The sequence below is a fragment of the Balearica regulorum genome, chromosome 21 (assembly GCF_011004875.1).
Source record: "Balearica regulorum gibbericeps isolate bBalReg1 chromosome 21, bBalReg1.pri, whole genome shotgun sequence".
NCBI lineage: Eukaryota > Metazoa > Chordata > Aves > Gruiformes > Gruidae > Balearica > Balearica regulorum.
Window position 1 is genome coordinate 5,209,115 of NC_046204.1, and position 27,074 is coordinate 5,236,188.

The 27,074-nt window shown below is 43.1% G+C and overlaps 3 protein-coding genes across 4 annotated transcripts in view; 2 read left to right on the forward strand and 1 right to left on the reverse strand.

Moving 5' to 3' along the window:
- The first annotated feature begins 110 nt into the window (after positions 1-110).
- Positions 111-3,203, forward strand: CENPS (centromere protein S). Of its 2 annotated transcripts, none has more exons than XM_075773510.1 (5): positions 111-326; positions 578-701; positions 1,060-1,093; positions 1,721-1,787; positions 2,471-2,676. In XM_075773510.1, exons 1-5 carry the CDS (start codon positions 216-218, stop codon positions 2,534-2,536), a joined length of 402 nt encoding a protein of 133 aa, XP_075629625.1. In that variant the 5' UTR covers positions 111-215; the 3' UTR covers positions 2,537-2,676. The 2 variants fall into 2 exon arrangements, with proteins under 2 accessions (XP_075629625.1, XP_075629624.1); XM_075773509.1 differs by lacking the exon at positions 2,471-2,676 and adding an exon at positions 2,809-3,203 and having other exon boundaries at positions 117-326.
- Positions 3,204-7,255: 4,052 nt separating this feature from the next.
- Positions 7,256-11,883, reverse strand: DFFA (DNA fragmentation factor subunit alpha). Its single transcript, XM_075773511.1, has 6 exons — positions 11,740-11,883; positions 10,767-10,928; positions 10,529-10,659; positions 9,555-9,744; positions 9,004-9,158; positions 7,256-8,271 (listed from the first exon to the last, which is right to left on the reverse strand). The coding sequence occupies exons 1-6, from the start codon at positions 11,834-11,836 to the stop codon at positions 8,068-8,070; spliced, it is 939 nt and encodes a 312-aa protein (XP_075629626.1). The 5' UTR covers positions 11,837-11,883; the 3' UTR covers positions 7,256-8,067.
- Positions 11,884-12,971: 1,088 nt separating this feature from the next.
- Positions 12,972-27,074, forward strand: part of PEX14 (peroxisomal biogenesis factor 14) — a 78,923-nt gene continuing 64,820 nt past the window's right edge. The window contains exons 1-2 of the mRNA XM_075773508.1: positions 12,972-13,077; positions 20,481-20,528. Of these exons, the coding sequence (XP_075629623.1) occupies positions 13,042-13,077; positions 20,481-20,528 (84 nt within the window). The 5' untranslated portion in view covers positions 12,972-13,041. The remainder of the gene's footprint in view (positions 13,078-20,480; positions 20,529-27,074) is intronic.

Sequence of the window (27,074 nt, forward strand, 5' to 3'; positions counted from 1 at the left end):
GACATGTTTCCCTCGCCGGTAGGAAAGCACCTTCAAACACCCCAGTTCAGCAACATGGCGGAGGGCGGCTGCGGCGGTTTCCTCCGCCCGTCGCGGAGCTGTGACGGTTGCCGGGGAGGGCTTGGGCCTCCCTCGGAGCGGCCCCTCTTCCCTCAGCGGCCGGACGCCCGCCCGGTGCCGGGGTAACGGCGCTCCCCCGGGCGGGGACGCCCGACATGGCGGTGGCGCAGCCCCGCCCCGCCGCGCTGGGCGGGAAACCCGGCCGGGCGGCTGAGGGCAGCGCCATGGAGGCGGTGGACAGCGAGGAGCGGCTCCTGCTCACCCAGGTACGGCGGGGCTGGCGCCTCCTCCTCCTACCCGGGCCCACGGCCGCCGCCCCACTCCTGCCCTGCCGGGGCTGGCCCCCAGCGCCGCCGGGGGAGCGCCCGGCCGGGACAAGATGGAGCCGTGGCGGGGGTGTGGGGCACGGAGTCAGACGTGGCGTTGCGGGGTGCGTTGGGGTCCGTGAGCGGACACCGCAAGAGTTGGTGTGTCGGTCTGCAGAGAACTGACCTGTCGCTGCCCTGGGTCCTTTCAGAGGCTGAAGGCTGCGGTTCACTACACGGTTGGCTGCCTGTGCCAGGATGTTGCAGAAGACAAAGACATGCAATTCAGCAAACAAGCCATTGCAGCTATTTCAGAGATCACCTTCAGGCAGTGTGGTACAGAAGTTTGCATATTACCTATTTGTTCAGGAGCAATTGCTGGAGAATGCTTTTAAAAAAATAGCACTGAGCTAGGCGTCACTGGTGCATTGTTTCTTGCATTACGTTTTTAAAAGTACAAGAAATAGTGATTCTATTTTTCATACCTGGAAAAAACATTTAAATGTATGTGGAAATATTGTGTGGGCCACCTGCCTGTGCAACAGAGCGGCACGTAATAACAAGTTATGGTCGCTTCTCATAACTAAGTTGGATAATTTGCAGTTACACCTTTCTAACAGTTGGAACTGTATTATGTATCTCTTCCTACTCAGTTAGCATTTTAAAATGTGTGATGTCTTTGTGTTTTCTCCAGATAACTTTGCCAAAGACCTTGAAATGTTTGCGAGGTAGGTACTGGAACACTTGATTATTACAATAGCTTTTTTTTTTTTTTATTCCACTCCAATAACTAGATAGTCTTTAAAATATGTCTTCTGATTCCAGTTTTAAAGGGTTCTGATTAAATAGCGGCTGTGAAGTTACAAAATAAATACTCCCTTGTAGGTTCTTCCTGATCTTGGAAGTTTGTTTATATGGTACGATTGTTTAGATTAATGACTGTATATAATTGTCAAATATGTTGATACGTAACGGTACTGGATGGTTTGGGAGTGACAGATACTTATGACCATCCCTGTTTCATCTGGTTGCTCCAAGGAAGTAAGAGAATGTTTTGAGGAGTCAAAACTTAACACAGAGACCCACTGGTAAGTAAGAGGGAATGGAATAGTGGTGCTTGAAATTCTGGTTGCTAAATTCTACTGGTTTTACACAGGAAGTGTGGGAATTTAGATGTACACATATAAACTTGTAAAATAGGTTTTTGTGTATTGTAATTGTAAAATAGATAGACATCTTTGGTTTACCAGGTCCTTTTTAAGCCTTTTTAGTTAGTGTTTTGAATTAGATGCTGTATGGCCTCTTACAACAAGTGTTGGCAAACACATTAAGGAATATTTTTTAATTTTATGCAGGCATGCAAAACGAAGCACAGTCAATACAGAAGATGTGAAGCTTTTGGCTAGAAGGAGCAATTCTTTGGTGAGATTCACTGTATTTTCTGTCTCACAACATTCTTAAACCAATTGGTTAGTTCCTAAGAGCATCTGAACGAAGGCTATAGATGATGAAGCAACCGTTGCTTAAGCAATTGCACTGGCTTCTTGATGATGGATGGGCACAATCCAGTGATTTTTATTTTTTTTTAAACTTTTCATCTTATTTTGCTTCACAATGCTATGCCTCACTGTGGGAACACAGATCTGATTGCAATTCAAGCAGCAATGTTCTGATTGCAACAGGGCTGCTGAGGTTCCAAGTACAAAAGTACAATCAACAGACACATTACAACATTGTCAATCTTGGAAGTAAATCACTGTTTTTTCCTGATGTTGTGTTCCTTTGTTTTAGCCTAAGGTCAGGAATAGCTGGAGTCCACCTTGAGGTGCTAAGTCTCCTAACATTAATATCGAGATGATTCACGTTATTGTATCATCTTATGTGCTGATCTGAATGATGTTCAGTGGACTTAAATTCACTAATGTGTTCAGACATACCTGTAAATGCTTCCGTGAAGAATAATACTTCCAATGCTGATTTTATGTGAGGGGATTTTTTCCTTCCATCTGTGATTTGAAATACGCAACATGAACTTGCCTGAGAAGGCACAGCAAATGCTAGAGCTGAATTTTGTATTCCTATCATGTGCTGTTTATGTCAAGTAGGTGCAGAGGAATCTTGCAATGTTTCTGTACTCAGATTATATGGTGGCAAACTACAGCTCTGAGTAACTGCTAATGTTGCAGTTCTAGAGATGGATGTAACATACATTTATAAATCCTAGTCTTGCCAGGACATTTCAGTATCTGAGGATATCCTGCTTAGACTGAGGGTTTTGTGTGAGAATTAAAACTAATTGATGTTTGTTAGCCTTTTTTGGAGTGTTTGTCATGTTATTTGTAAGAAGAATTTGCCCTGTTAATTTCTCTTGAACATTTCTCTTTAATTTCTCATGAATAAATGAAGTTCCTTAGTAGATGACTGATTAGTTTAATGTTCTCAGCTAAAGTATATCACCCAGAAGAGTGATGAGCTCGCATCAAATAACATGGAGCAAAAGGAAAAGAAGAAAAAGAAGTCTGGTGCAGCTAAGGGAGCAAGAACTGGGGAACATCCAGAAGCAGCTGTGACTGAAAGTGAAGATTCCAACATGGCATGATTTACCTTTCAAGTAATGTCTCTGGTCATTTTCTCTTATTATCCTAAAGGAACCCCAGTTAGCCTATTAGAGATTCCTCTTGCAGGTTAGCAACAATTAGCTGGATTTTTTTTGTTCCAAAAATGAAAGGTCTGTTAGAATTCAGTAAAGCTTACAGCCAAAATGCCTTAATTGCTCACAAAAAGGTATCTTACTGTTATTAAAAAGAAGATCCTTTAAATAAAGCATTTAAAGCAGAATACTCTCACTAGCCTTAATACCTCAGTATGCAACTCCCTCCATGCTGCTACTTAGTTTCTCCAGTAATTGTTTGTCTTCCTCCTTGCTTCCATTTTTGATATTTTTTGCTTAGGTATTTTGAGTATTTTAGTTTTGTTGTAATAGCCATATCTCTCGCTTGTTGTCTTGACAATTAAAACTTGTTTTGTGTCACTTTTCACCTGTGATGCTGCTGGTGTACAATCTTTGTTTTCAGTAAGTTGCATTACATTTCCAGTTTCACTACAGGAACTTGGCTGGAGCAGCGGTACAGCAGAAATGTTCCACCATTGCCCTCTGCTGGGCTGGTAGAGCTTACCAAATGCTGCTGATGCAAAAGAAGCAGATTTTAAAGACATAAGGTGTTAAACAGATACAGCCAAATGAAATGAGAAGTCTGCTTAAGTTACTGCGTGGGCAAACTGTATCAAGGCAGAATATGCTTGCCAAAGATAGTCTAAAATATGCAGGAAGAGAGGAAAGACTTGAACGCTGTTTCTCTTGCTCAGCCCTTGATTCATGAGACAAGCTCTTCCTTGAAGCCACTTGTTCTTTCCTGAAGGATACAGGTTAGGGTAATTCTTAAAAAAAACCAAGTTGAAAATCAGCAGGTTGTCATTTTAGTAAGGCTCATACCTTAAATACTACCCCAAGATAAGGTACCAGATGACATAATATTTTTGTTCACGCTTGAGATCTTCTAGGTGTAGCCTTGCTCCTTGTTTAAAACTCTTCTCTTGAACGAAAAGTGCACTTTCTGGACTAGAGTCACTCAGCTATCCATGACACAATGCCAAGACAGTAATGCTCTGGCCTCCTTACACGTGCTCCCTTTTATTCTTGCTCTGTAAGCAGTAGTGGATTGAGGAAGAAAAAATATGCCTTTTTTTAGGCTGTAACTACCCAATATCGCTCAAATAACATCAAGTGCTACAGTGTAGAATAGGAATGTCATGAATCCCTATCTCTGGCTGTATACAGGAAATTTTACACAATGACACTTTACCCTCCCTATCCCAAACTGTTCCACTTTCAGGGATGAGATACCTTTTTACAAGAATTCTTCTACTGACAGATGTAGGCTAGGTAGATAATAAACTAGCAATTCTGTACTCAACAGGAAATCTGTCCTCTTGGCATACCAGTGCTTATATTAAGAAAAAAGCAGTATGAAAACCGAGTAAATGCCACTGTATGTTACTTGCTTTCTTGAGGTTCATGAAGCTTTATTTACCGTAGTGTGCCCTGGTCATCAATCTCACAGGAGATATGAAAGGTTTTTCTTGGTGCTTTAAGGCAGAAATCATTAATGCAGCGTTGAAGCCATTAAATGAGGCTACTCATTCACGGCAAATCTATTGCTGAAGGAGGAGTCTGTTACGAGGTAGGTTGGTCTGCTTGAATGTATTAATGATAAAGACTTTAACTCAAGGCTTTCACGTTCTAACATTTTTACCCTGAAAAAAGCATAATGACAGCCACCCTAGGTTTTCATACCTCTTCTGGCTGTTTTAGCCCTTCCATACTGTATCCCTCCCTCTTCAACACCTATACAAAATCCATCCTCTTGAATCATGAGTGGGTCAGTCACCCTATTCAAAACTTAAAGCTTCTTAAATATTACAGGAATAAGATCAAGGAAATGGTAATTTTTGCATAGTTAAAGTGTCTATGCACCTTAAATAAGCATGAATCAAACATACTTCATGTCTACAAAATGTAGGTCTAATTTAAGGTTAAATTAGATTACAGAGCATCTTTTAGGTGGACAGTTTCTCCTGACTTGCATGGGTAAGATAAGCAAAAAATGGTCAAGTATCTTTTGCTCTTATACAGTGCTCTGTCTAAAGGAGCAACTTCTGCAGGGGTCTGGTTATCAAGACACGTGCAGTTCTACTTAATTTGCTTCTATTGTTTATCCTATTCCTTTTTTGAGTAGAAAATTGATATTTATTCTGCAGGACTCCCAGGCCTTTAGAAGCATCAAGCATTTTGATATCATAGTAGCTGTCTTCCAAGAGGAAGGCCTAGTAGATGCTTATTGCACAGCGTACCTGATTTTTTTTTTTTTTGAGGTCACTAAGCCCAAATAATATATCTCAAAGTTTGTTAGCTCTGATGTTGTCTGTTGTCCTCAGCCAAAATCTCCCGTTACTTCCTCTCCAAACACACATACATGTACACTACTGGTACTGGCCAATGGCTAAAGATTGTTTACTGAAAAGCTTTGTGATTATTTGCTGTAAAAATATTACATCTGGCAGCAGCTTTTTGTTACCACCAACAGGAAATCCTAGCTAGGAACCGACTTTCAGAATATAATGATCTAAAAATCTATAGTAAAGTCTACACTAAAAAAATATATCGTATGGATAATTGTACTGTTAGGTTTAAAAATCTCATTAAATGGAGATGTTTTAGCAATTTTCATCTTTGACTGCACTACTGAAAGAGATCCAAGAAGCAATACATACATTTGACCACTAAAAAAGGACTTTTTAATAGAAATTACAGAATGATACGCAGCATTGAATTCTCTTAGTAGTTAAACTCCACTTTTTATGGACATTTTTGAAGAATGTTAACTATAATAGAGCTTTAAAGACAGTTAAGTATTATATACCTGCTCTTTTTGCAAATAATCATCAATATTACTATTAAACTACCAGCTCAGCTTTAGGATAGAGTATAACTGCAACTCCCACCAGATTATGAAAATCTGATTGTTAGATTAGAACAGAACAATTAAGACAAAAGAAACAGTTTAAATCACACTATGCTAGGTCTAGTTGATAATTTGAATTCTGTAACATAAGAACTGCAGCATTTAATAATTTACAGGCAACTAAGGGCTCTAACCTTGATAACAGAAAAGAGGAAAAAGCAGCACTGAAAACCCTCCATTTGTTTTTTTCCTTAAGGCTAGATTGGAAGGGCCATCGCTGCTTTCCTACAAGCATGGTCTCTGTGATTCCATCTCACTGTTTGCCTGGAAGTAGGTGAGTTAAATGTTCCTAATACATACAGGACTGAAGTAATTACGCTATCTGCTATTTTAAGTGGATGTGAAAAAGACACAGGTAAAACCCTTCCTTCCTCTTGTACAGCATAAGGAGTAGAATTTCCATTGCCAAGTTGAGCTTGAAAAAAGCAAAAGCCTTGCAGTTTTGAGCAAGACTGAATACCTGGTTTATAATGGAGAGAGTGGTAATCATGAGCTGAGACATCATAAGCTCACAGAAAAAGCTTGCTGACAGCCTGTCTACTCAATGCTTGCTGTTTCAATTGGTAGCCAGTGTAATCAGGTTTGAGTGCAATAGAGCATGCTTCAAAAATTCTGTTAATGCACAGCCATGTATGCTATTTCAGAAACACATAAAAAGCTTGTAGCTATGTAAAGCAGCAGGAAACCTTTTTACGTGCCATGGCCTATAATGTTACAAGCCAGAAGCATATATTGTAAGAAGCAATTACTTGCCCTAGCAAAACAGACTGACCAAAAAGTTGGCTGTCCAGTCAATTCCCATATGGGTAGCTTCATCTGAAGTTACCTGAAGTATTTTTGCTTACCCGCTCAAAGGCACTAAACTGTTTAGAATATTTATTAGTTACACTGGCAGTCTAACTTGGAGTGTGCCGTAATTCAAATGGAATGTCTATATGCAATGGCTTCATTGGAATGCCTGCTGTTGGCATCCTGTACCATTTAAGGTTGTGTTAAATCAGAAGGTTTTGCATGATACTAGAAAACATTTGTACCTACTAAAACTTTCTCAGAAGTTTCAGCTCACTTTTCAGATTTTTTTCATATACACCTTCTGTTCTCACAAGAGAACAGATTGTGCCAGGTGAGAGTTCTGGTGCAGTGTCACTGGTATGAACATGCATTCTACCTAAATACTTTGGACAGGTTAAATACAGAATATTTATATATTGAATTTCTTCTTCCTCTATCCTTAAGGTAATACTGTACTTATCAGCACGTTCTTTAATCATAGCAGCTGGTGGGAATATTAAAACTAGTCCAACAGTAAGGTAAAAAGGTTTTAATGATATTAGAAAAAAAGGCTTTAACAGATGTGAAAAGCATCACAGTACTACACTAATGATTAGGAGAGAAATACAGACAGGCCAAATTACCAGTCTTCAGCCCTACAAAGCAAGTATTTCTGCCTTTGCTGGGTTTTACAAGTTAGTGCTTACACTGCACCCAAAAGGCAGGAGTTCCTTACAGAAAAAGTGCCGGAAGTTAAAGGACTTGGAATTTACTTTAACTGATGAAATTAGCATGATAATTCAAGTTCCCAGATCCCAGGCTGGAGCTTAAAGCCAGACAGCAGCTGGAAAAACTGCACAATGACAGCTTAACTAGGCCAAATCACAATTAACCCTAGCGAAGAATGAGCACTCTGTGTTCAGTAAGCAGTCCTCCAAGTGCCTTCTTTCTGTTCATTAACTGTGCCTCAGAGTGTCTTCCAGTGAGGTCTTCCATCCTTGACTTTGAAAACTGCCAGAAGACAAAGTAAGCAAACTGCCTGGGGCTTCCGAAGCTAGATCCACTGTTATCAGATGGAAGCTTCTGGCTCCTGACCAGGTATTGAAAGCTGAACCCTTCCATGCTGTGCTTAGCAATACCATTGTTCTAGTATTCTGCAAAAAGTCAAAATCCCTTTGGTTACACATGATTTGAACCATCACAGGAGTTTAAGCCTCAGGACAATGTCCAGATTTTAGTTGTCTATAGCCAGACCAGAGTATAACCAGCAAACTATGGCTCCCAGGAAACATCTTTGCTTGTATTGATTCTAATGCCAAGAAAAAAAAATTGCAAGCAGCACTACAGTCTTATTTTTTGCGTTTTGAACTAGGCCAGTCTCCCCAGGGTAGCGTTTTCTTGCCCTTTGACGTGCTTCTTAGGGAATGCAAAGTCTGCACTTGTTGTAGACGCTTGGAGAGCTCCTGATCACAGGCTTGCTGCAGAGTTTCAGCTTTCTGCTTGTCACATCTTAGAGCCGAGGCCAGGGCTTGCGTGTCTTCTTTCAAGACCAGCTGTAGCAAGACAGATTTGTAGTCTTTTCTACTGACACTCCACCGCCCCCTCTACCCACATTAAGAACAGCAGTAATGAGACACCTGTTTAGTACTGGCAATTTGGTATGGAAGGTATTCCCAGCTTTCATCATCATCTATCCCGTGGGCTAGTGGATTTTCAATATTCTACCAACGCTTAGAGCTTGAAGCTACATTCAAATGTTCAAAGGAACAGAAAGCAGTTACTTAGTTTCTACAGCACAGAAAAGCAAGAGCAGCAAGTTCATAACATTAAAAAGAACACACTTTCTAATGATTAAAGTTTACCTAGACTTTGCTTTCCAAGCTATGGGTTTATTTACACTGGTTTCCAAAAATAAGGAGATTTTAATTTTTATTTGGGATGTATAAAAGAAATACAGCTAGATGCATCTGCGTACAAAAAAAAAAAAACCAAAACAAACTTGCTAGTTTTTTAGACAGCTGAAGCACTGGCTGACTACGATTTGGCAGAGATCAAAACCAGAATTATTTTGTGGCTTTTCAGAGGACAGACTAGACTACTTGGAATAGTGTCAACTGGCTTTTACAGCGGGGCTCCAAGCAGGGGGTAGAAGAGAAACAGATTTAATCTCACCACTTTGAGAATGAGATATATTAACATTAGAGCCTCCAGAAGCAAAGACAACTTCCCCAATAACCTCTCTCTCCGGACATTTGCCAGAATATGGTTTTGTCATTCTCACCCACCTCTAGATCTTGACTGTCCAAGCAGAGCTCTGGAGCAGGTTTCTCTTTCAGAGCAGCAAGGATCTGGTCACTGAGCGCTGTTTTGGCTGGCGCGCCTGTACTGCTGGTACCTGTGTCAACCACATCCATCTCCTTTCTTGGTACAGCCTCAGATTCTGAAAAGCAGCAGAATCATTATAGCCCATGACAAACACAGGACAGGAAAAGTGCCCGGGACTGCTTTGATGGTTTTGAGATTAATAAAATATGCATTCTATCTAGGCACATCCTCTAACTTAAGAAATCTGTAATGTCAAGGATGACTACATGATTTAAGCTTTTCTCCCAGTATTCTACTTTTAGGCATTGTGAGAAATGCGACTCAGCAGTGAGAGGATTCCTGGTCTCACCCAGTCAGAGAATTCTTACACTACGCCAGCTATTACATCCACCACATTAACAGCTGCTAAGCAAGTGACTCACTCCAGTCCTTCACTCTACCTTATTTATTCCACTCAACTCTTTCAGGCATCTCTGAAAAGCTCCTTCTCTAGCATCCGAATGCTCCCTACCTGCTACTTTGCTTAGGATACTGTCTTCATTTTTCAAGGCCTCTAGGTAGAGTCCCAGGAGCTGTCTTGACTGGCGTTCTTCTTCTCGTCTGTCCAGCACCTGCTGCAGGGTGTCCTGCAATACTTGGATTTTGGTTTGACTTTGGGCAAGTTCTTCTGCCAGGTCTGAACGTGGTACATCAATAAGCACCTTAAAACAATGAGAGTGCTCCTGTTACATGGACTAGCTCATTCCATTATGCTGATTACAGTACAAATAGCAAGCCTCCCCCTTCATGAAACCCAGCATATGTTTCACGAGGTTTCTTTTCACAGCAAGTCAGCCTAGTTATGAGAGACTGCAGTGGCACTCCACCAGCCAGCACTATTTACCAGAAGCCAAAAGGCACCCAGGAAGATGTGGAATCGTGTGCATTTTGAACAGAAATCCTGACAACTCCTGGCAATCAAAGTACCACTTCTTAGGAGTGCATGGGAATACACAAAGGCAAGCCTGTAGCCTGGCACTCAGGAGGCTGCATGTTGCAGAGGACAAGAGGAGGCAGTTATCACTGTGCCTCGCCACATAGGAGGGGTTAAGCAGTCAGGTACTGAACCAGTCAGCTCTGGAAACTGAGTTCCTCAACTCCCTCTGGAGCAGAGAGATTTGGCATGCTGCTCAGCCTTCCCTTTGGCACGTTACACGGGGGTCTGGTTTTAAGGAAGGAGCCCACCTCAGCTGCCATTTGGCCAAATCTAGACTTTTTGCCTTCCCACTGCCAGAACTGGAAAGACATGCTGTGAGGGACAACCACTGATGAACACACTTGTGATGTTCCCCCTCAAGGAGAAATTTCACTCTAGCACCACAGCCAAACAGCAGCAGCTGAATTAAGCTTGAGATCTTGCTTACATATTCTGTTCTCTGCCATCCAGCAAGATAAATGGATGATGTGCAGAGCCAAGGACAGCAATCAGAGGTTTCCCCACTGTACCTGGAGGTCTTCTTCAGACATCAAGATGATATTAGACAGGTCATCCTTCAGTTGTCTGGCCAGCTGCTTCCACTTCTCTGCAGCACTGTCCACTTCATCCACAGACTCCGAGAGCCAGGCTGTGCTACTGTCTGACACAAGAGTCATCAGTTTCATGGGTCACTCCTGAGACAGCCTAGTTTCACTAAGTGTATTCCAAACACCCCTCCCCTTCCGTGCTCCCTCATCTGCAGGGTACCTAAGCTTTTGCTGGACCATTTCTCATTCTTGGCCAGTGCCACAAACTTGGTGTTAGGTGGCAGACACAAAAAGTAATCTTCATCATCCACGATGGTGCCATCTTCTGCCAGTACTAAGGTGATGGGCTCCCTGGCCTTGTCAATTGCCAGAATGCCACTAGCTGCAGAACAGAAAAAATACTTAATGAAATAATGGAAGTGATGTATGCACTGCTCTTTTAGAATCATATCATAGAATCCCAGAATGGTTTGGGTTGGAAGGGACCTTAAAGATCATATAGTCCCACCTCCCTGCTACAGGCAGGGACACCCTCCACTAGCCCAGGTTGCCCAAAGCCCCATCCAACCTGGCCTTGAACACTGCCAGGGAGCCAGGGGCAGCCACAGCTTCTCTGGGCAGCCTGTGCCAGGGCCTCAGCACCCTCACAGGGAAAAATGTCTTCCTAATATCTAATCTAAATCTACCCTCCATCAGCTTAAGACCATTCCCCCTTGCCCTGTCACTACACTCCGATAAACAGTCCCTCTCCAGCTTTCCTGTAGGCCCCTTTCAGGTACCCTTTTAGTACACTTCTCACAAGAGACAAGCAAGCCTTAGTAATTTAGGCTAGCCTGTCTCTGCGCAGCTCTTTTTTAGCACATACTCACGAGTTTCTGCTCCAGAAATTAATATTCTCGATGCAAACTTTGACGTACACATAGAAGATGGCGCATTTCAGTCAAGCTACCTCCAGACGCTGATTCCCGCCTCCCTTCACATCCCCTGTCAGGAAGAGCCAGCCGGAGACCTGCTCTCCTTCTGCCTCTTCCACGGACCAGGCCCACCGCGCCGCCTCCGAGAACCGCGGGAGGGCACGCCAGGGAGCCCGGCCTCAAACGGGCGGCGCACCGGGGACAGCCGGAGCCCAGAGCCAGCCCTCCCCGAGACGGCGGCACGTTGAACCCCACGGTACCCGGGCGGTCGCCCCTCACCCTTGTCGCGCAGCTCCCGCAGGCAGGAGGCGGCGACACCGTGCTGCTCCCGCCCGTCCCTCCGCCGCACCAGGCAGCGCTTCAGCGGCGCCGCCATGGCGGTGCGCGGTGTTCGCCGGGACGGGCCGCGGGGCGCGCCGGGACACCGAGTTCGGGAGGCGCCGGTGGCTTAAGGGAGAAGCTAACACTCGCCAAAGATACGTTGCTCCCCGGTGAGCGTTTGGGCATGCCGGCCTTTGAGCCGGGACGGCCCTACCCCGTGTAGTTACCTCGGTGGTGGTGCTCTTCCTCAGGGCTTACCTGAACTGCAGAACTTTGACGCGCAAGAAGGTCACTCTAAAAGCCACTGTGGGTGAAAACGGTCAATTAAGTGCTCACCTGCTGGATTCCATCACATTGTGTGCAAAAATGCTGGATTCTCAGGCAGTAGCAAATTAGTTGCACCCCTTTTGGCTCCTAAAGTAAGTCCACCAATAGCTCTTCTAGCACTAGCAGCAATTTAATCACTTGTAAAACAAAGTAATAGGATGAGTGTGCCTAGGTGTATTCAGATAATACATTCTCTTACAGTCAAGTGCGCTGGTTGTGAAATTATAATATAAACAGAAAAAGTACAGGCATGCAATAACTCCGCCTTGGCATGTGTCAGGGAACCCCTGGGGCTGCCAAAGTGAAGGCTGTTCCTCATGGGAGCTCCTGCTGGTCGTACAAAACCGGACCTGTTATTTATGCCTCTTAGCAGGCTTCTGGGAGCCGTAGAAGTTAAACAGCAATGGATAATACCCACGGTCACACCTGGAAGCAGCGACGCCAAAGCTGCTCACGATGACCCTGCCGCACTGCCCAGACCAGCACGGGTTTTGTCAACGGCCCAACTGGCTTTTCCGGGCCTGTCCTTTCCCCAGCGCCAGCCCTGCTTGTTCTTGGGTCTGGCCCTGCTGGCCCCTGTCCCACCCACGGAGAGCGCAGGTCGGAGCTGCTGGACCGCAGCCACCAAAACACATTCAGGACAGGCCCCGGGCAAGCCGGGACACTGCAAACCGAACAGTCTCGCAGTCTGTGGCTCGTCCTCCTCGGCCCTGGCCCGAGCCGGCCCTCCCGCTGGATCCCGTCCCGGCGGGAGGCCGCAGAGGCCGGAAACTCATGGCAGGAGTGGTTCCCCGCGAGGCGCCATCGACGCCCCAGCGGTCGACTCGTTCTGCCTGCAGAGCGAGCCGGTGAGGCCGCGCGGGGCGCACGGGGGGAACGGCGGTGAGGGCGTTTCATCGGTTGGGCGGGGATGGATTAGCAGGGCCTGGGAAGATGGCCTCCTCGGAGCAAGCGGAGCAGACCAGCCAGGTAAACGGGGCCGGCGCTCTGCCCGCTCGGCGCGGGCAGGGGGTGGCAGGGTCGGGCGGAGCGGGGTGGGGCGAGGCCGCCGCCGCCGCCTTCTCGGCGGGGCAGAGGGCGAAGGGAGGGCGCCGCGCCTCTGTGTGTGGTCCCCGTGTTCGTGTCCCGACACCCCCCCCCCCCCCTTCCCCGCCTCTTCCCCTCCGCGGCTGGCGATGGGGGGCGCGCGCGGCGGCCACGGGCCGCTCCGCTCTCCTCCTCTCGCGCGCGCGGCCTCGCCGCCAACCGCCGCCCGCGCGCCACCGCGCGCCGCCAACTGCCACCCTCGCGTCGCCCGCGCGCCGCCCCCGCACCTGTCGTAACGGTCAGCGGCAGGGGGGCGGCTCGAGTCGCCTCAGCCCCGCCTCTGTGGGCCTGTCGCCGCCGAGGCCCGGGCGCCTGGCGAGAGCAGCGGCAGCAGGGGGGCGCGGGAGCGCTGACCCGCGAGGAGGCGGCGGCCGGTGACAGCGGCTCCCTGAGGTGCGCTTCCCCTTCTCCTGCCTGCCCCGGCCGCCTGGGGCTGCTGTCCGGGAGGTGGAAGCCGTGGTACCTCGTCACGGCCGGGGTGACACTGCTCGCTTAGCGGCTCTGTGCATCTCGGCATTGTTCGCACCTCGGGTGCCTGGTGGCACCAGCGGAGCTTCGCATCTCGAGGGAATTGATTTTGCAGTTTGGTGTCCTGCCCTGTGTGGTAGCGTGAGCTTCACCAGACGGGCAAATCTTCCAGTGCTGACTGGAAGCGCTGTTCAGGCCAGGCCTTAGACAGTAGGCGTGTTTTCATTTTAGGGTCTGTATGTGAAACTCAATAAAGCACTTGAAATAGGAGGGAAAAAAAAGAACAAAAGCACAGCCAGAGAGAAAAGAGGCAATTATGTGTCATCTGGGTTTTGAAATGAGGTGGAGTACCAGTTAGACAAAATGATGTTGTTTCTGCCTTGCTACTAGGAGGGAAAAAGATCCTTGAACCAACAGCATAAAAGGACAAAGCAATGATAGACGTAGTACAAGCATTGTCAAAAACTGAATGGAGAGGGTAAAAGAGGCATGTAAGTTTGCTGGCTTGAGTGCATGCTCAAGAAATGAATGGGACCTGAAATGAATGGGAGAGCCCGAGGGAAAATGGAAGTATGATGTAGTTGTATGTAGCGTAGGTTTCCAGTCACTTGCACCAGCTTGCTCATGATCCAGGGTAACTTGTATTTCGTTGCAAACTCTACCTACCTCAAATTTAGTGACCTCCTGGCAGCTCTCTCATCTCACCAGTATCTCAGATGGACTCCTGCATAGGTGTTACCAATGGGATTTTGTAAAATCCTTTAGGTGGCCACAGAGGGCCTTCCTGCAGCAGGCAGGAGATGAAAGGTCTGGCAGTTTCAGCAACAGGGAAGAAAATAGAGCAAAGTCTGCCACCAGCACACTTTTATGTGCAATCATTCAAATCTATACAGATTTAACTAAATCACTGTGAACCTCTCTGTTGATCCTTTCATTTTGGAGTGCAGAAGCTGAGTTTGTGGGGAACATTGTTGAACTAAACTGAAATAGAAATACGTTACATAAAATTCACGCTCTGACTAACCAGCACATATCTCCTCCTAGGTTGTGAAAGGCCACATTACCAAACTCACAGTAGCTTGCTGGACAGTTTTGCATCAGTCACGTGCTTTCATCAACAGTAGTTTGAGGTGCAGGCATTACAGTCCATTCCTCATGCTTCGAGTGAACACTTTCACAATGAGGAAACCTGAAACAACCTGCAGCTGATCCGTAAGCCGTAAGGCAGTTGACCAGAGGTTTCCTAGAAAGAAATCTGGTTAATTGGCAAATGTGGTTGCCTGAGAAACATTCAGATTCTCTTGAGTTTGGATATAGTATCCTCCCATTGCACCTTTTTTTAAAAACAGTTATTTAGTGTTGCCTTACCTCAGAAGAAGGCTTGGGGTTTGGAAATGGAAAAGTCTTGCTTTTTGAAGGGCCTCATAAATGTGGCCAGAGCACCCCCTGGGTTTTAAAATTAAGGACATGAAGAAAGTAACTCTGTCTCCATAGTGAAAAGTGGGAACGGTAACTCTTACGTTGCATGTAACATGGAGAGTTTTTCAGGCATTATCTGTAAAGAACATAGTGGAGTTAATGCTTGTGCTGCTTTCTAAATCAGGAAGAATTTGAGATAAGGCAGAATACTCAGGCTGCAAAGTTAACTTTTCACCACAGAGAGACTATTTTGTGTCAGCTCATCTGTGGAGGGAGGCAGTTTGAAGCCGCTGTGGGTGAAAATGGTCAATTAACTGCTCCCCTGCTGGATTCCATCACATTGTGTGCAAAAATGCTGGATTCTCAGGCAATAGCAAATTAGTTGCACCCCTTTTGGCTCCTGGCCTGTCATGACCTCATTAGTGGCACAGTTTGTCTGAAGGGCAGCTCTGGTGGTCTGCCTTGATTCAGGGGTGTGAGGTAACAATGCTCAAGTTGAGCTAGAGGGTAGCCACAGTAACATTTACCTGCTCCGCACACACAGCAGGAGCAGCCCTGCTTGTATATTAACTTTCCTCCTTCCCCACGTTGTGTGCTTGTGAGGGGTGGTTCTGTCTCTCCAAGGCTGTCGATGACTGCTGGTGACAGATATCCCCATCTTCACCATCTAGTGTGTCTTACGCTGGGTGCACATTCCTCATGCTGAGAAGTGCTCTCAAATTCTGTTGCTTAGATGGGATTTGGGAGAATCTTGTAGGCTTTGGCAGTAAAACGGGACGTAATTAAAAATACATAACATGGTAGATGAATTCTTTAGGGGACAATTTTGGAATAAAACAAAACAAAAGATCTTTATTAGTCCAGCAGAATGTAAATGCCACTCCTCTTACGCAACCCATTGCAATCTTGACACTTATCAATGCGTGTAAAAAGTTGTCTCCATTGCACACTAAACGTTTAGAGAATTTTTTAAAAATATTTACTTTCTACCACTGATAATGTTTGTTTATTTATTGCCAAGCATTCAACATAGGCTATGACTAGTAGTACTGCCTTGCTTAACATGTTTATGTTTGGGTTCTATCATGTTTTCTATTACAAATCTAGTTAGTTTAGATGCTGAAAAGGGTAAGTGTCAGATGTCTTTTGGCTTATTATCTGTTTTTCTTAGTTTAATTTTTCTCCATTCTCATGAATTAATACATTGCCTCAAGCATTATGGGGAGGGGGGAGTGTTGCAGCTCAAATGAAATCATTTACATAGATAGAATTATATTCTAGAGACAATAAACATTTCTACCAGAGATTTGAAAATATTTGGTTTTGTTTAGAAATCATGTTTCTTGGGCCTTTAGCAATGTCTTTTCTAAAAATAAACAGAAGATCCCTTCTCTTTGTTACTATTCCTTATAGTAAAAGAAAGGGAAGAGCAAGATGATGGTATAGCCTCTGAAACAGGATAACCGACTTCTGATTTTTCTTGGCTATCAGTATTTCTTTGATGCTGAATACTTTGTCAATATATTTGGTGTGTCTTCTTGGCTCAGCCAGCCAGCGACCCAGTTGTCCGATATTCCATTTAACCATAAATCCCAGTAGTGTGAGAGAAATTGAAATTCTTTAACATTAATTGGCATTAGTGTTGTTAGTTTAGATAACTATGGCTAAATTTTTCCAAGCTGTTTAGTTTGGAACACAAAATGATGCCTAATAATCTGTACAATTATGTGCAGAAGCTGAGAATCCTGTAGCCTGGAAGTCAGAATGTAGCTGGTCAGTGTGGGTCATAAAAGGCTAGAAATTGTTAAAGTCAATAGCTGAATTTGACTTGGTAACAAAATGGTAGTGCAGCCGTTGAGGTAGCATAGGCAGAGTGGATTCTGTATGTGGGGTTCTTTTGTTCGTTTTATAACACTGGAAGGCTGGCTATGCTAAAAACAGACTACATATAAATTTAATGTAAGAGACTGAGAAAGAGATGATAAGGTGAACAGAATCATTGGTGTTCCAACATCTTTTGTACTTGGCGTTCTTACATGTGGTTTAGTGGGGGAGCAAGCAGAGTACAAAGGCCCAAATCTTACTTGTTTTCTTTCTAAAGCTCCATTCACTTTGGATTGAGCCTGCCATCTAGCTGCTTTTTTTCCTTCATATAAGGAAGTAGTTAAAGCAAATCTAAAAGATGTTGAAAGATGCCTGATTTATTGCTCCAGAGGCTTAATTCCCTATCTGCATTGTTGGTCCATATGGGTGAATTTTCCTCCCCACTTGCCCGTAGCACTTGACTGATAAGTTTCTGGATTCTCTGCCTTAAAAGATGGTTTATGGTGAAGATAAATGGTCTATGGACTGTGATGTCCGTTGTTTTCATCAAATACAGGCTATTGAACCGCCATTGCGTGGAAAGGATGTAATCTTCCCTGACTTGTCTCAGAGCTAACATGTTCTGGAGGGTTACTGTCCCCTACCTTGTAAGACTAGTTCCTTTGCTGTTACACTGTGCCTTGTACCTGGAAATCTTGCTGGAAGGAAAATGCAGATCTCATTTAAAATGTTGGTAGCTTTGGACAATGCAATCAAAGTACTACAAACTATCCAACTAATCTAATCTATGTCATCAGGTTATGTACAAGCACGTGTCAGAATTTTTGAGTATTTGTCTTCAGGGTGAAGACTCTTACCTGTCAATATAATACATGTTGTCTCACAGTAACCTAGGCTTCGTTTCAGATCCTTTGAGCAGTTTCCCAGGTTGGCCAAATTTTGTGTGGAGTCATAGTCCATAAATACTAGTGCAGCTCCTCAGGGCAGAACATAGAAGCTCTTGTACTTAGGATGCTCTGGGAATTTTCTGTGGATATGAATTCTGTGGTGGTTTCTTTCTTCCTTTGTGCCTTTGTAACTTTGCACCACAAATCTGTAGTTTTTCTTTTTGCAAAGTCACCTTAAGTAGTTAAAATGCTTTGAATTTTCCTTGAAACATGCCACAGAAGAGCAAAATACATATATTCTTAGAAAACTCAACACAAGTGGCTTGATGGAACAATTCCATGGAAATAGTAGTTAACAGCTATAGGTACTTTTTTGAAGTATTCAACAGGAATTTCATCTGTGCTGCTCTTCATCTGCCTCTTTTAGGTAGTTCTGACTCTGCTAACTGAATTTGATGAGAATCTTTTCTTTGACTTCAGTGTGCTATGAATCAGGCCCTAATATTTTAGAGTATTAGCCATAGATTATGGCTATGTTTAGTAGCCATTATCTATGGCTAATACTCTAAAATATTAGAGTTAGTCCTGGAGTTTGACCGAAGAAATAAAATAAACTTATTTGGTGCATATGCTCTATCCACAACTAAACAGGTTCAGTTAACTTAATAATAAATCATGCAAGCCATATTCTTGTGTTGATTCTCATATGTTTTCCGTATTTTTGGAGGAGTGGATGGATCTTGAGACTGTTCATTATTTTTCTTTCATTGAGCTATAAAAAATTTGAGAGCAGATATACAACGCATACAAAAATGGGAAGACAGTGACAAGGTTGTAGAGAGAAGTACCCTTTTCTTGGTATCACATAGCACTGTCTCCACTACAGACAGACTGGGCAGTGTGACTTCCAGTATGGTGTTGAGGCTGATATTTCCAGTGGTTATGTCAAGTGAATTCTTAGTGGCTGAAATTTTTGCAGATATATAGCAGAGTATCAAAAATGATACTTACTGCACATGAAGAGCCCAAGGGTCTCTCTAGAGCATCGCTCCCCAGCTGTGAGATCTGGCTGGGCCCTGGTGATGATGCTTATGTCTGGAAGCATCTGAGTTGCAGTATATTTGAGTTTCTGGCACCCTCTTGTGGTAAATACTTACTTTTATCTATATTTTTGTTTATTTTGTAGACGGGGAAAAAAATCTTGAGATACTTTGAAGGTGTGGTGTATTGCCTAAAAGTGATGAGTACAATTGAAGGACAAAAAGTCACTTAAGGACTTTTATGCTATCACTTGAAAGTTTTATCTTTCCCTATGCTCAATGAATAGGATCCTTTTTCTTCTAACTGAGCCTCAAAACTTGTCTTCATTACTAACAAAAAAGCATTTTTTTAACCTTTGAGGTAATCAGTATGTGTCACCTGCTAAGATAAACGTATGTATCCTGCTAAGATAAAAAAAACCACAGTGAAGTCAATGTGGTTTAGACCATCTTAACATCATGCGAATCCCATTTGAAAGTAGATAGTTGACCAAGATAAGTTTATTTTATGGTAAAACTTAGGTGTCGCTACGTTGGGAGAGCTGATACATGCTAGTTATGCAGAGATCAAACTGCTTTTTTTTTGACAGTGAAGAAAAGCCCAGAGAGTAATTCTGTAAAACATGGGACTAAGCTAAAATGTTATGCCTGTTCTTGGTGAGCGAGTGAATACGAGCAAAACTGCAGGTGAACCTGGAGGGTGGAAGCTCCTGAATTTTAAGACTAGTCCAATCTTTGGCCTGCTGTCCTGCTTTAATCGAATAGTTTCACTTTCCTTCTGTGTACCACCCTTAGTGGTACAAGGTAAGGTGTTCAGCATCTGCCCTAAAACTACATCTCTCAATTATTTGTGGGAAACAAGGATGGTACTGGTATTGCTGACATATTGTGAGGTTTAGTTAAATCATAGTTATTTTGTATTCTTTAAAAGAATAGTGTAGAAAACAAAGGGTCCATTCATGAAAATGAATGGAAGTATCTTGGAAACATCATGGAAATGGGAGAAGCTTGATGTCAAATTAAGTTTAGTCCTTCTAGAGAGGACAAAGTGAACCATCGAATCAGAGTGAGGTACTTTTGCATCCACTTCAATAGCAGTACTTTAGGCTTCTGTAGCATTTCTTCCCTTTAGTATCACAAAATTCTTTGCGGATGTCAAGTACTCATTAGGTCCCTTTGAGACAGGCGAGTTATTATCCTCATTTCATATATGATGAAAATATCCTGTCTTATACCATGTGATGTGACAAGTATTGCCACCAAGAGTTTAGCAGAGGGAGTCCCGGTTTCATCCTGTGTTTGTTCACTATGCCATGTATTTCAGAATGTGAGTTGGGGCGAACGTTTCCTTCATGACATCTCTCAGTAGTCTCTCTGGCTCTTAACTGCTGGCTCCCTAAAGCAAATTCTGCAGGTTCTGTGAATTCTTTTGTTTTAAATGGGGCTGCTGGAACTAATTTTTTTTTCTTTTTTTTTCCCTGTGATTCTGACCTTTTTGTCTTCTGTCCATCACAGAGCTGCTACTAATTGCAGAAACCAGTGTATCTGCCTAGATCCTGCTCATAGGAAGAGCGGTCTTAACAGACAAGTATTTCTAATTGTGTCCGTCAGGTGGCAATGTAACCTCACTCTTCTTTTTGCTTTACAGGCTGGCTCCTGCCCTGCAACTGACAATGCAGCATCTCGGGAGCCGCTGGTAAGTTCTTCAAGAAGCAGCATATAATTTCTTGCTGATAATATAATATACATGAGTTGTTCTCTTTGCTGCATCATTTTGCATCCATTGTTTTGATTTTCTAAGGAGCTGATGCTTTGTGAAAAAGATGTAAACTGCCTTATGTTGCCCTGCTGTTGACCTCTGAATTCTGACCTGTATCCATAACCTCCTGTCTTTCTGGGGTTAGACATGGGTCACCTAGGCCACTGAGTTGTCATTGAGCATGGGCCGCCTGTCCTAAGTATGTGCAATGTATGCTCTTGATCAGTGCTTATTTAGTAACGAGCAAAGAAAGACCTGTGCAGCATAATTTAAACTGAGATGCTTAGTGCTATTGTCTAATAAAAAAATGCTCTGCTGCTCAGGGACCTCATTCAAGCTGTCTTTGTTTTCATATGCACTCAGAGTGAGCTTAGAAGTGTCTGGCACCTGGCAGTGCATGTGATCCAATCTTTTCACTCTAGAACCGTTTTTGAAAGAGCTCTGGGAGAACAGAGAACCCTGTTTTGTTTTCATTTTTATGGTGACACAGAGTGGGAAGTGAGCCACCACTCTCTGGAGCTGCAGTATATCTTTTTTTACAACCTTCTCTTTCTTTTTTTTCCTTTCTCTTCGGCCATCTATAACTCAGTCAAAACCTTGCCAAAATTCCTAGCCCATGTTATTGTCCTAAACATATAAATCTCTAATTGAGTTTCTTCTCTGGCTTTCATTTGGTGATCATAGTGAATACAAGCTGTTTGCAGTAAGAAGACTCAAGTACTTTCCACAATGCTGTGGCACTGGCCACATCAAAGTATTTTTACCTTGTAACTTTTATCTGGAGAACCCAGGAGATGACTTTTAAAGGAAGGAGATGTGAGTAAAGACTGTGACCTGGGAAGGGTCAGTAAAGTGCATCTAATGAAAGGGCTGTGCATGAATACTGTTAAGCTCTGCATTGAAAATCTTTCTAGTCTAGTAACACTGTGCCATCCCTTAATTGCATAGACATCTGTACATGAGATTACCTGGAGTTGTTATTGACACTTAGTGTCTTAGTGGTTTGGGTTTTTTTGGGGTTGTTTCTCCCCCTACCCCACCCCCCTATTAGGAAGGTCGTAGCAGGCAGCAGATCATCACAGCATGTGCTGGTCAACAGTTCGTTCTCTTTCTTAAGGCGGATTCTACCATTACATGTGATTTAATTAATTTCACTGTATGTGCAACTGAAGAATTGCTCAGAGAAAGCACATAGCAGTTGTGTATCTTTCTTTATGTATGTGTATTCCTACCACATAAAATATTTATCAATTTAAAGAACTCCAACATAAACTTCACTCTCACAATGGTGAGTCTTGCATGTCAGCTAATTAGAGCCCTTTGAAAAGTGGAGGTTTTCTCATTTTTTCATTAATTGTTTTTTTTTTAATATTAAACTCACAGTCTTTGTCACGTTTGCTTAGGAGTCATTATTGCTTCCAGCTGAGTATCTGTAGAAGCCTTATTAAATGAGCAATTCAGTTCTGTGAGCCAGATGACCTAACTTCCACCACACTACTGTGGCTTCTCTGTAGCCAGGATCATGCATGCTGCCTTCTGATGCATGCAGTAGATCTCGGTCCATAAAGCAGACTTGTAGGCACATGGCGCCATGTCATAAAAATGTTTACGGAAACACCAGAACAAACTGTGGCATGAATCCAACAAATGGCTCTGTATGAGAAAGCCATGTGTTCAGGCATATAATTGCTGACTTCAGATCTGGTGTTAAGCAGTTGGAGATGACTTACAGAATCCAGAGGAGGGAGAAAAGAGTCTCGTGACCAAATTCTTCTCTGTACCCCCTCACCTTTTTTGACTTAATTGGTGACTGAAAGTACTCAATGCTTCATAGGACCGAGACCTGTTTGGAACATGTCCGTGGCTGTTTATGCACAAGTATGAGAAAGCAATAGAATTAAAACATCTTGCACTGTATCAGCAGATGTCATTATAGACTCAGACTGTTTTTGTATTGTACTTTTCATTCTAATGGGCACTGTATCCTGCAAGGTGCTAAGTACCTTCTGCTCTGTGCTCAGTGGCACTCTCTTCTGTGTACTCCTTACCCCCACAGCCTGCTGCTTTCAATAGGAATCCAGGAGAAGCAGTGATTTCTATTTGTTTGCAAGAGAACTTCAGCATTCTGCCAGATAATGTAGCAATGCAATCTGACACATCATATTGTGTCCTGCATTTTGGGTCTTTGGAGCATACCTTGCTAAAGTTTATGGCCTTACTGAGGCCTTCAGAATGGAGCCCTACAAACTCATGTCACACTCCTAATTGCTCTTTCTTCAACCCACTTTTGATGTTTTGAACTACCAAACTGGAGATGAGGGACTCCAGGTCCATGCCATTAATCCCTTGAGTTATCCAGTGTCCTTACAATAAACTGTCCCAACTGAAAAATACTCCCTAATAAGAGGTCATTGTGTTATAGTACTGACAGTGGAGAATGAGTTGGAGGGGGATGGGAAAAGCTATAATTTTCGCAGCAGAGAGCGGACACTCATTTCCCTAGCTGTCGGTCTTGGCCCATTAAAATTTGCCGTGTGGCTCCATAGTGGGAAGTGTAACCTTGTGTTAGCAGAGTGTCAGCATCTCGCTCTGCTGCTGTTTACAGCCACGTTTGTCATCGTCAGTGCGGGATCAGCTTCTCCTTGAGTCCAGCTTATCAGTGAACACTGCTGCATCCCTTTCTGCTGGTATGTGCAGCCACCTCTGATAATCCTCTGAACATGTGTGGAATTGGAATAGGTTTGTCTTTTTGCAGCCACTCAAAGCAAAGTCCTGGGATGTGCAAAAGATGTAACTGTGAGGTTAATGTGTTAGAAAATCCCCTTTTCTTCTCAGATTTGTTTCTTTGGTCTAATTTCTCTCTGAGTGTCATTGCTTGTCTTTTTTGCTTCTCCTTTAGCTTGTTTTGTCTCTCCCTAGCAGCGTCTTGTAGCTTTTTAACCATACTGTTCTGCTTTTGAGATGTTTTCAAGAGCATGGATGTGTTTGCTGTTGGCCTTTGCTTTCTGCCAAATCTGCTGCAGTCTAAATTACAACTATGAAGGTTATACATATGAGAGCCTCTAACATGAGCCTGGGTTGCAGGAAGAACCTAAGGAAGCAGAGATTCTGAGTGAGACCTTTCCACATGCTGCTTGTTTGCTGTTTGGTTTTTTTTTCCCTGCCACAAAACATACTCATTCCCTTGCTGATGCTTGGTATCTGGAACAAGTACTAGTTGCAAAGGTAAAAGTACTGGTTGTAAATGTAAAACACTCTCTTGGTTTCTCACTAAGTTACAAAATCCCTGGATCATGGAATGAGGAGCAGGGTATTTTCTTTTGCAGGATTATTTAACTTTTCCTCTTTTATTTTTAGCATGTGCTGTTTCTGTTTCTTGCTGCAGATGATAGCAGTTAGCACTGAAATTTGGACATTTTATTCCCTTTTATACAGGCTGTCGAAAGGTAACAAGAATTACTGCTGCCTCTATAACAATTAGTGTAGAGTTTGTTGGGATGTGCTGGAACCTTTGTGGCTTTTCCTCACCCTTCTGTTAAACTGATTTTCAAATTTTTAAGGGTCATGATAATGGCCAGAATACTTTTAACACCTCTTTTTGTGCAAACATCATGGGGTACACTGGAGACATGAATTATTGTGTTTAGGGAATATGTCTGTGTTATCTCCATTTTCTGGAAAAGCTAATTGAGATATTCAGGTTAACTGTTTAGCCAGGTTCAGCCAGCAAGTTGGTGGCATAGATGGGAGATCTAGTCTGTTGGCCTGGTAAATGAGGTAATTTCTATTTCGGGGCTTCATTCTGCCCCTTTATGTCTTTGGAAAAGCCTCTAGCCTTGCACATGTAGTACATTTTTAAAAGTGATTGTGGTATACAGCTACTTCTTTAGTTCATCCTTTTTCCTGGTTTCGACTACTTTTCTGGTGGTTGAGGAATAGTGAAAAACATGGAGAGCAGACGAGAGACTTGACATTTCTATATTCATTGCATATCCACAGGCACAAAGTCGCATCAGTCAGTTTGTCCATGCTGAAACACATTTGGTGTTTGTATCTATCTTTGCTTTCCTGAACCATCAGTTGAGATCTCAAATTGAAGCCATGATTGAGTCTTGGTTATGGACATATTTAGTTCCTCTATGTTTTTTATGTTCAGTTGCTAGGTTTCCTTGGAAGTAAACCAGTAAAGTTTGTGACAGGTGTTTATAATGGATAAAACTTTTGAAACTGAAACTGGACAGTGTTACTTACTCTTTTCTCAGCTGCCTGTATTTAGGTGCTTAGCATTCAGTGGCAGACAGTAGAATTATTAGATCCATGAGTGGGAATGAGGAAAGGTTACAGAACTGTGTTGTAAGATCTGAGAGAGTTTGTTGGGGCTAAAGTTAGTTAAGAGTACTCAGAATCTACTTTTTATGAACAAATCTTTCGGCATATTGGGAATCCATGTCCCTCTTCTTCTTATGAAGTAGTAGATGTTCTTTCTGTCCTATCAAACCCTACAGAAAATGAGATACATGGGAATTTTTTAGTGATTCTCCTTTACCTGAAATTATTGTTTGAAATGAAGACAGGAACGATATTTTCCCTGAAAAACTCATACTTTGTTTTCTGGAACACATTCTTACGCAAGGGATGCCATGTAGTATCCTTATCCTTTCTTTTAGAGTCCAAAGGTCCTAGTCTAGATTTGTAGAAAAATGTCATTTTTTTCACAAGGACTTTTGTTTCCAGAAATTATGTGAGGGACTGGAGTGTACAGAAGGGACTCTCCCCATCACACTTTTCCATTTTCCCACCCTTTATTGTTTAAGACAAGATTTATACCTGTTTACTGTACAAATTTTCTGTCTGCCACAATGTGTTTGTTCGGAGTGGTGGCCTACACTGAATGATTCTCTCAAAGTATATCTATCCAGAGGGGATTTCCAGACAGCCAGAGTCAGTAGGCAGCTAACTTACAGCCCCCAGCGAAACATTAGTTAGGATAATTTACCACTGTCAGCAGGAGAGGGAGAGAGACTATCAGCTTTGTGACCTCCTGTACAGGCAGTAACCCTAGTGGTGTGATAATGCTTCGGTTTGTTTGGGGAGGTCCTGAATGTGTTGCTGTGGATTCCCAGTGCTGGACAATAATTCCATTAGGCTGTGGAGGGCAATTGCTGTGCAGATTTTAGTTTTATTGGGCCTGGAACAGGGAGCCAGAGGCGTGTAAGAGCCAGAACCTTACACGATATCCTTTGGTTTGCCGCAAAGAGAATTCTGTAGTTTACTAAGCAGACCTCTCTTGTGTTTGACCCTCTGATAAGTTTGAGATTATTGGGTTTTTTGCCTGGTTTTGTCTCTTACTTCTGCGTGTTCACTGACTTCTTTTGTTGTTCATCCAAAATGTACTCGCTTAATCTGTCAATTCCTTTTACTCTGTTGATCTAGACAAGTATTTTAATAAGTGCAAACATGCAGATGCAAATTTACTTACTCAAGCGTTGTTAAAGGAACACTGTCATGTCAAGTTAAATTGCCTGTCTGAGTCAATGGGAAAGTTTTCTTGGAATTCCTTTCAATCCCAATTTTAAAAAGAGAGCGGACTAGAATAGTTTGGGATGTAACTTCTGTTGTAGCATTATATGTTAATGTATGAAAGCTAGAAACTTGCAGGAGTTACAGGCCAAAGCAGGTTAAGACTCTATCAGACTGTATAAAATGTAATAATGGCTTTGCCTGTCCCCAAGAGCTTACAGGTTAAACGACACTTTAGAGCCGGTGGGTGAGGGCAGCATAACAACTAAGATAGGTACAGTCATTTTCTATTACAGTGTGGTGAGTTAGCACCTTATAATCTTTTCTATACACTTGTGCAGAAGAGAGCTCTGAAGCAATTCTTACTTGCTTTTCAGACAAACCAACATTACTGGTCAGAAGACTTTTAATATGGTTTTAAAATAGTTGTAGTACTCTTAAGTTTTCTTTACCAAACATGCAAGGAAATTAAAGTACAAGGGGTTAGGTTAGAATCTTTTCTAACATTAGCTATGATTTGACTTCCAGGACATCCCAGATCTCTCACTGAAGGTAAGATGGAAGCTTCAGTGCTTTGTGACATTGGAAAAAAACACTGGCACCCCAGTTAGGAAATACTTAACATTACTTGATATTTTTGCCTTGAGAAAATTAATTTAATTTTTTTGTTTATGTTTATGTGATGTTTTGGAGGTCTAAACATGCTGCACCTACAAACACTTTTACAGATCATGGCCAGCCTTACTATCAACCGGGCTGTTTTATATTGGTTGGCAGCCCAGCTGTCTGCCTGCTCAGAAAGATTGGGAGCACTTTGCTGTGTGCATCACAGCTGTTGGAAAGGGTACCTGTTCATTTCAAACAGGTGACAGCATACAGCAAAGAGGTGCCTGCACAGTGTGCGCTTTGGTAATGATGGGTTATGGGATCAAGGTGAGATAATAGTATCATTTCAGCTACATG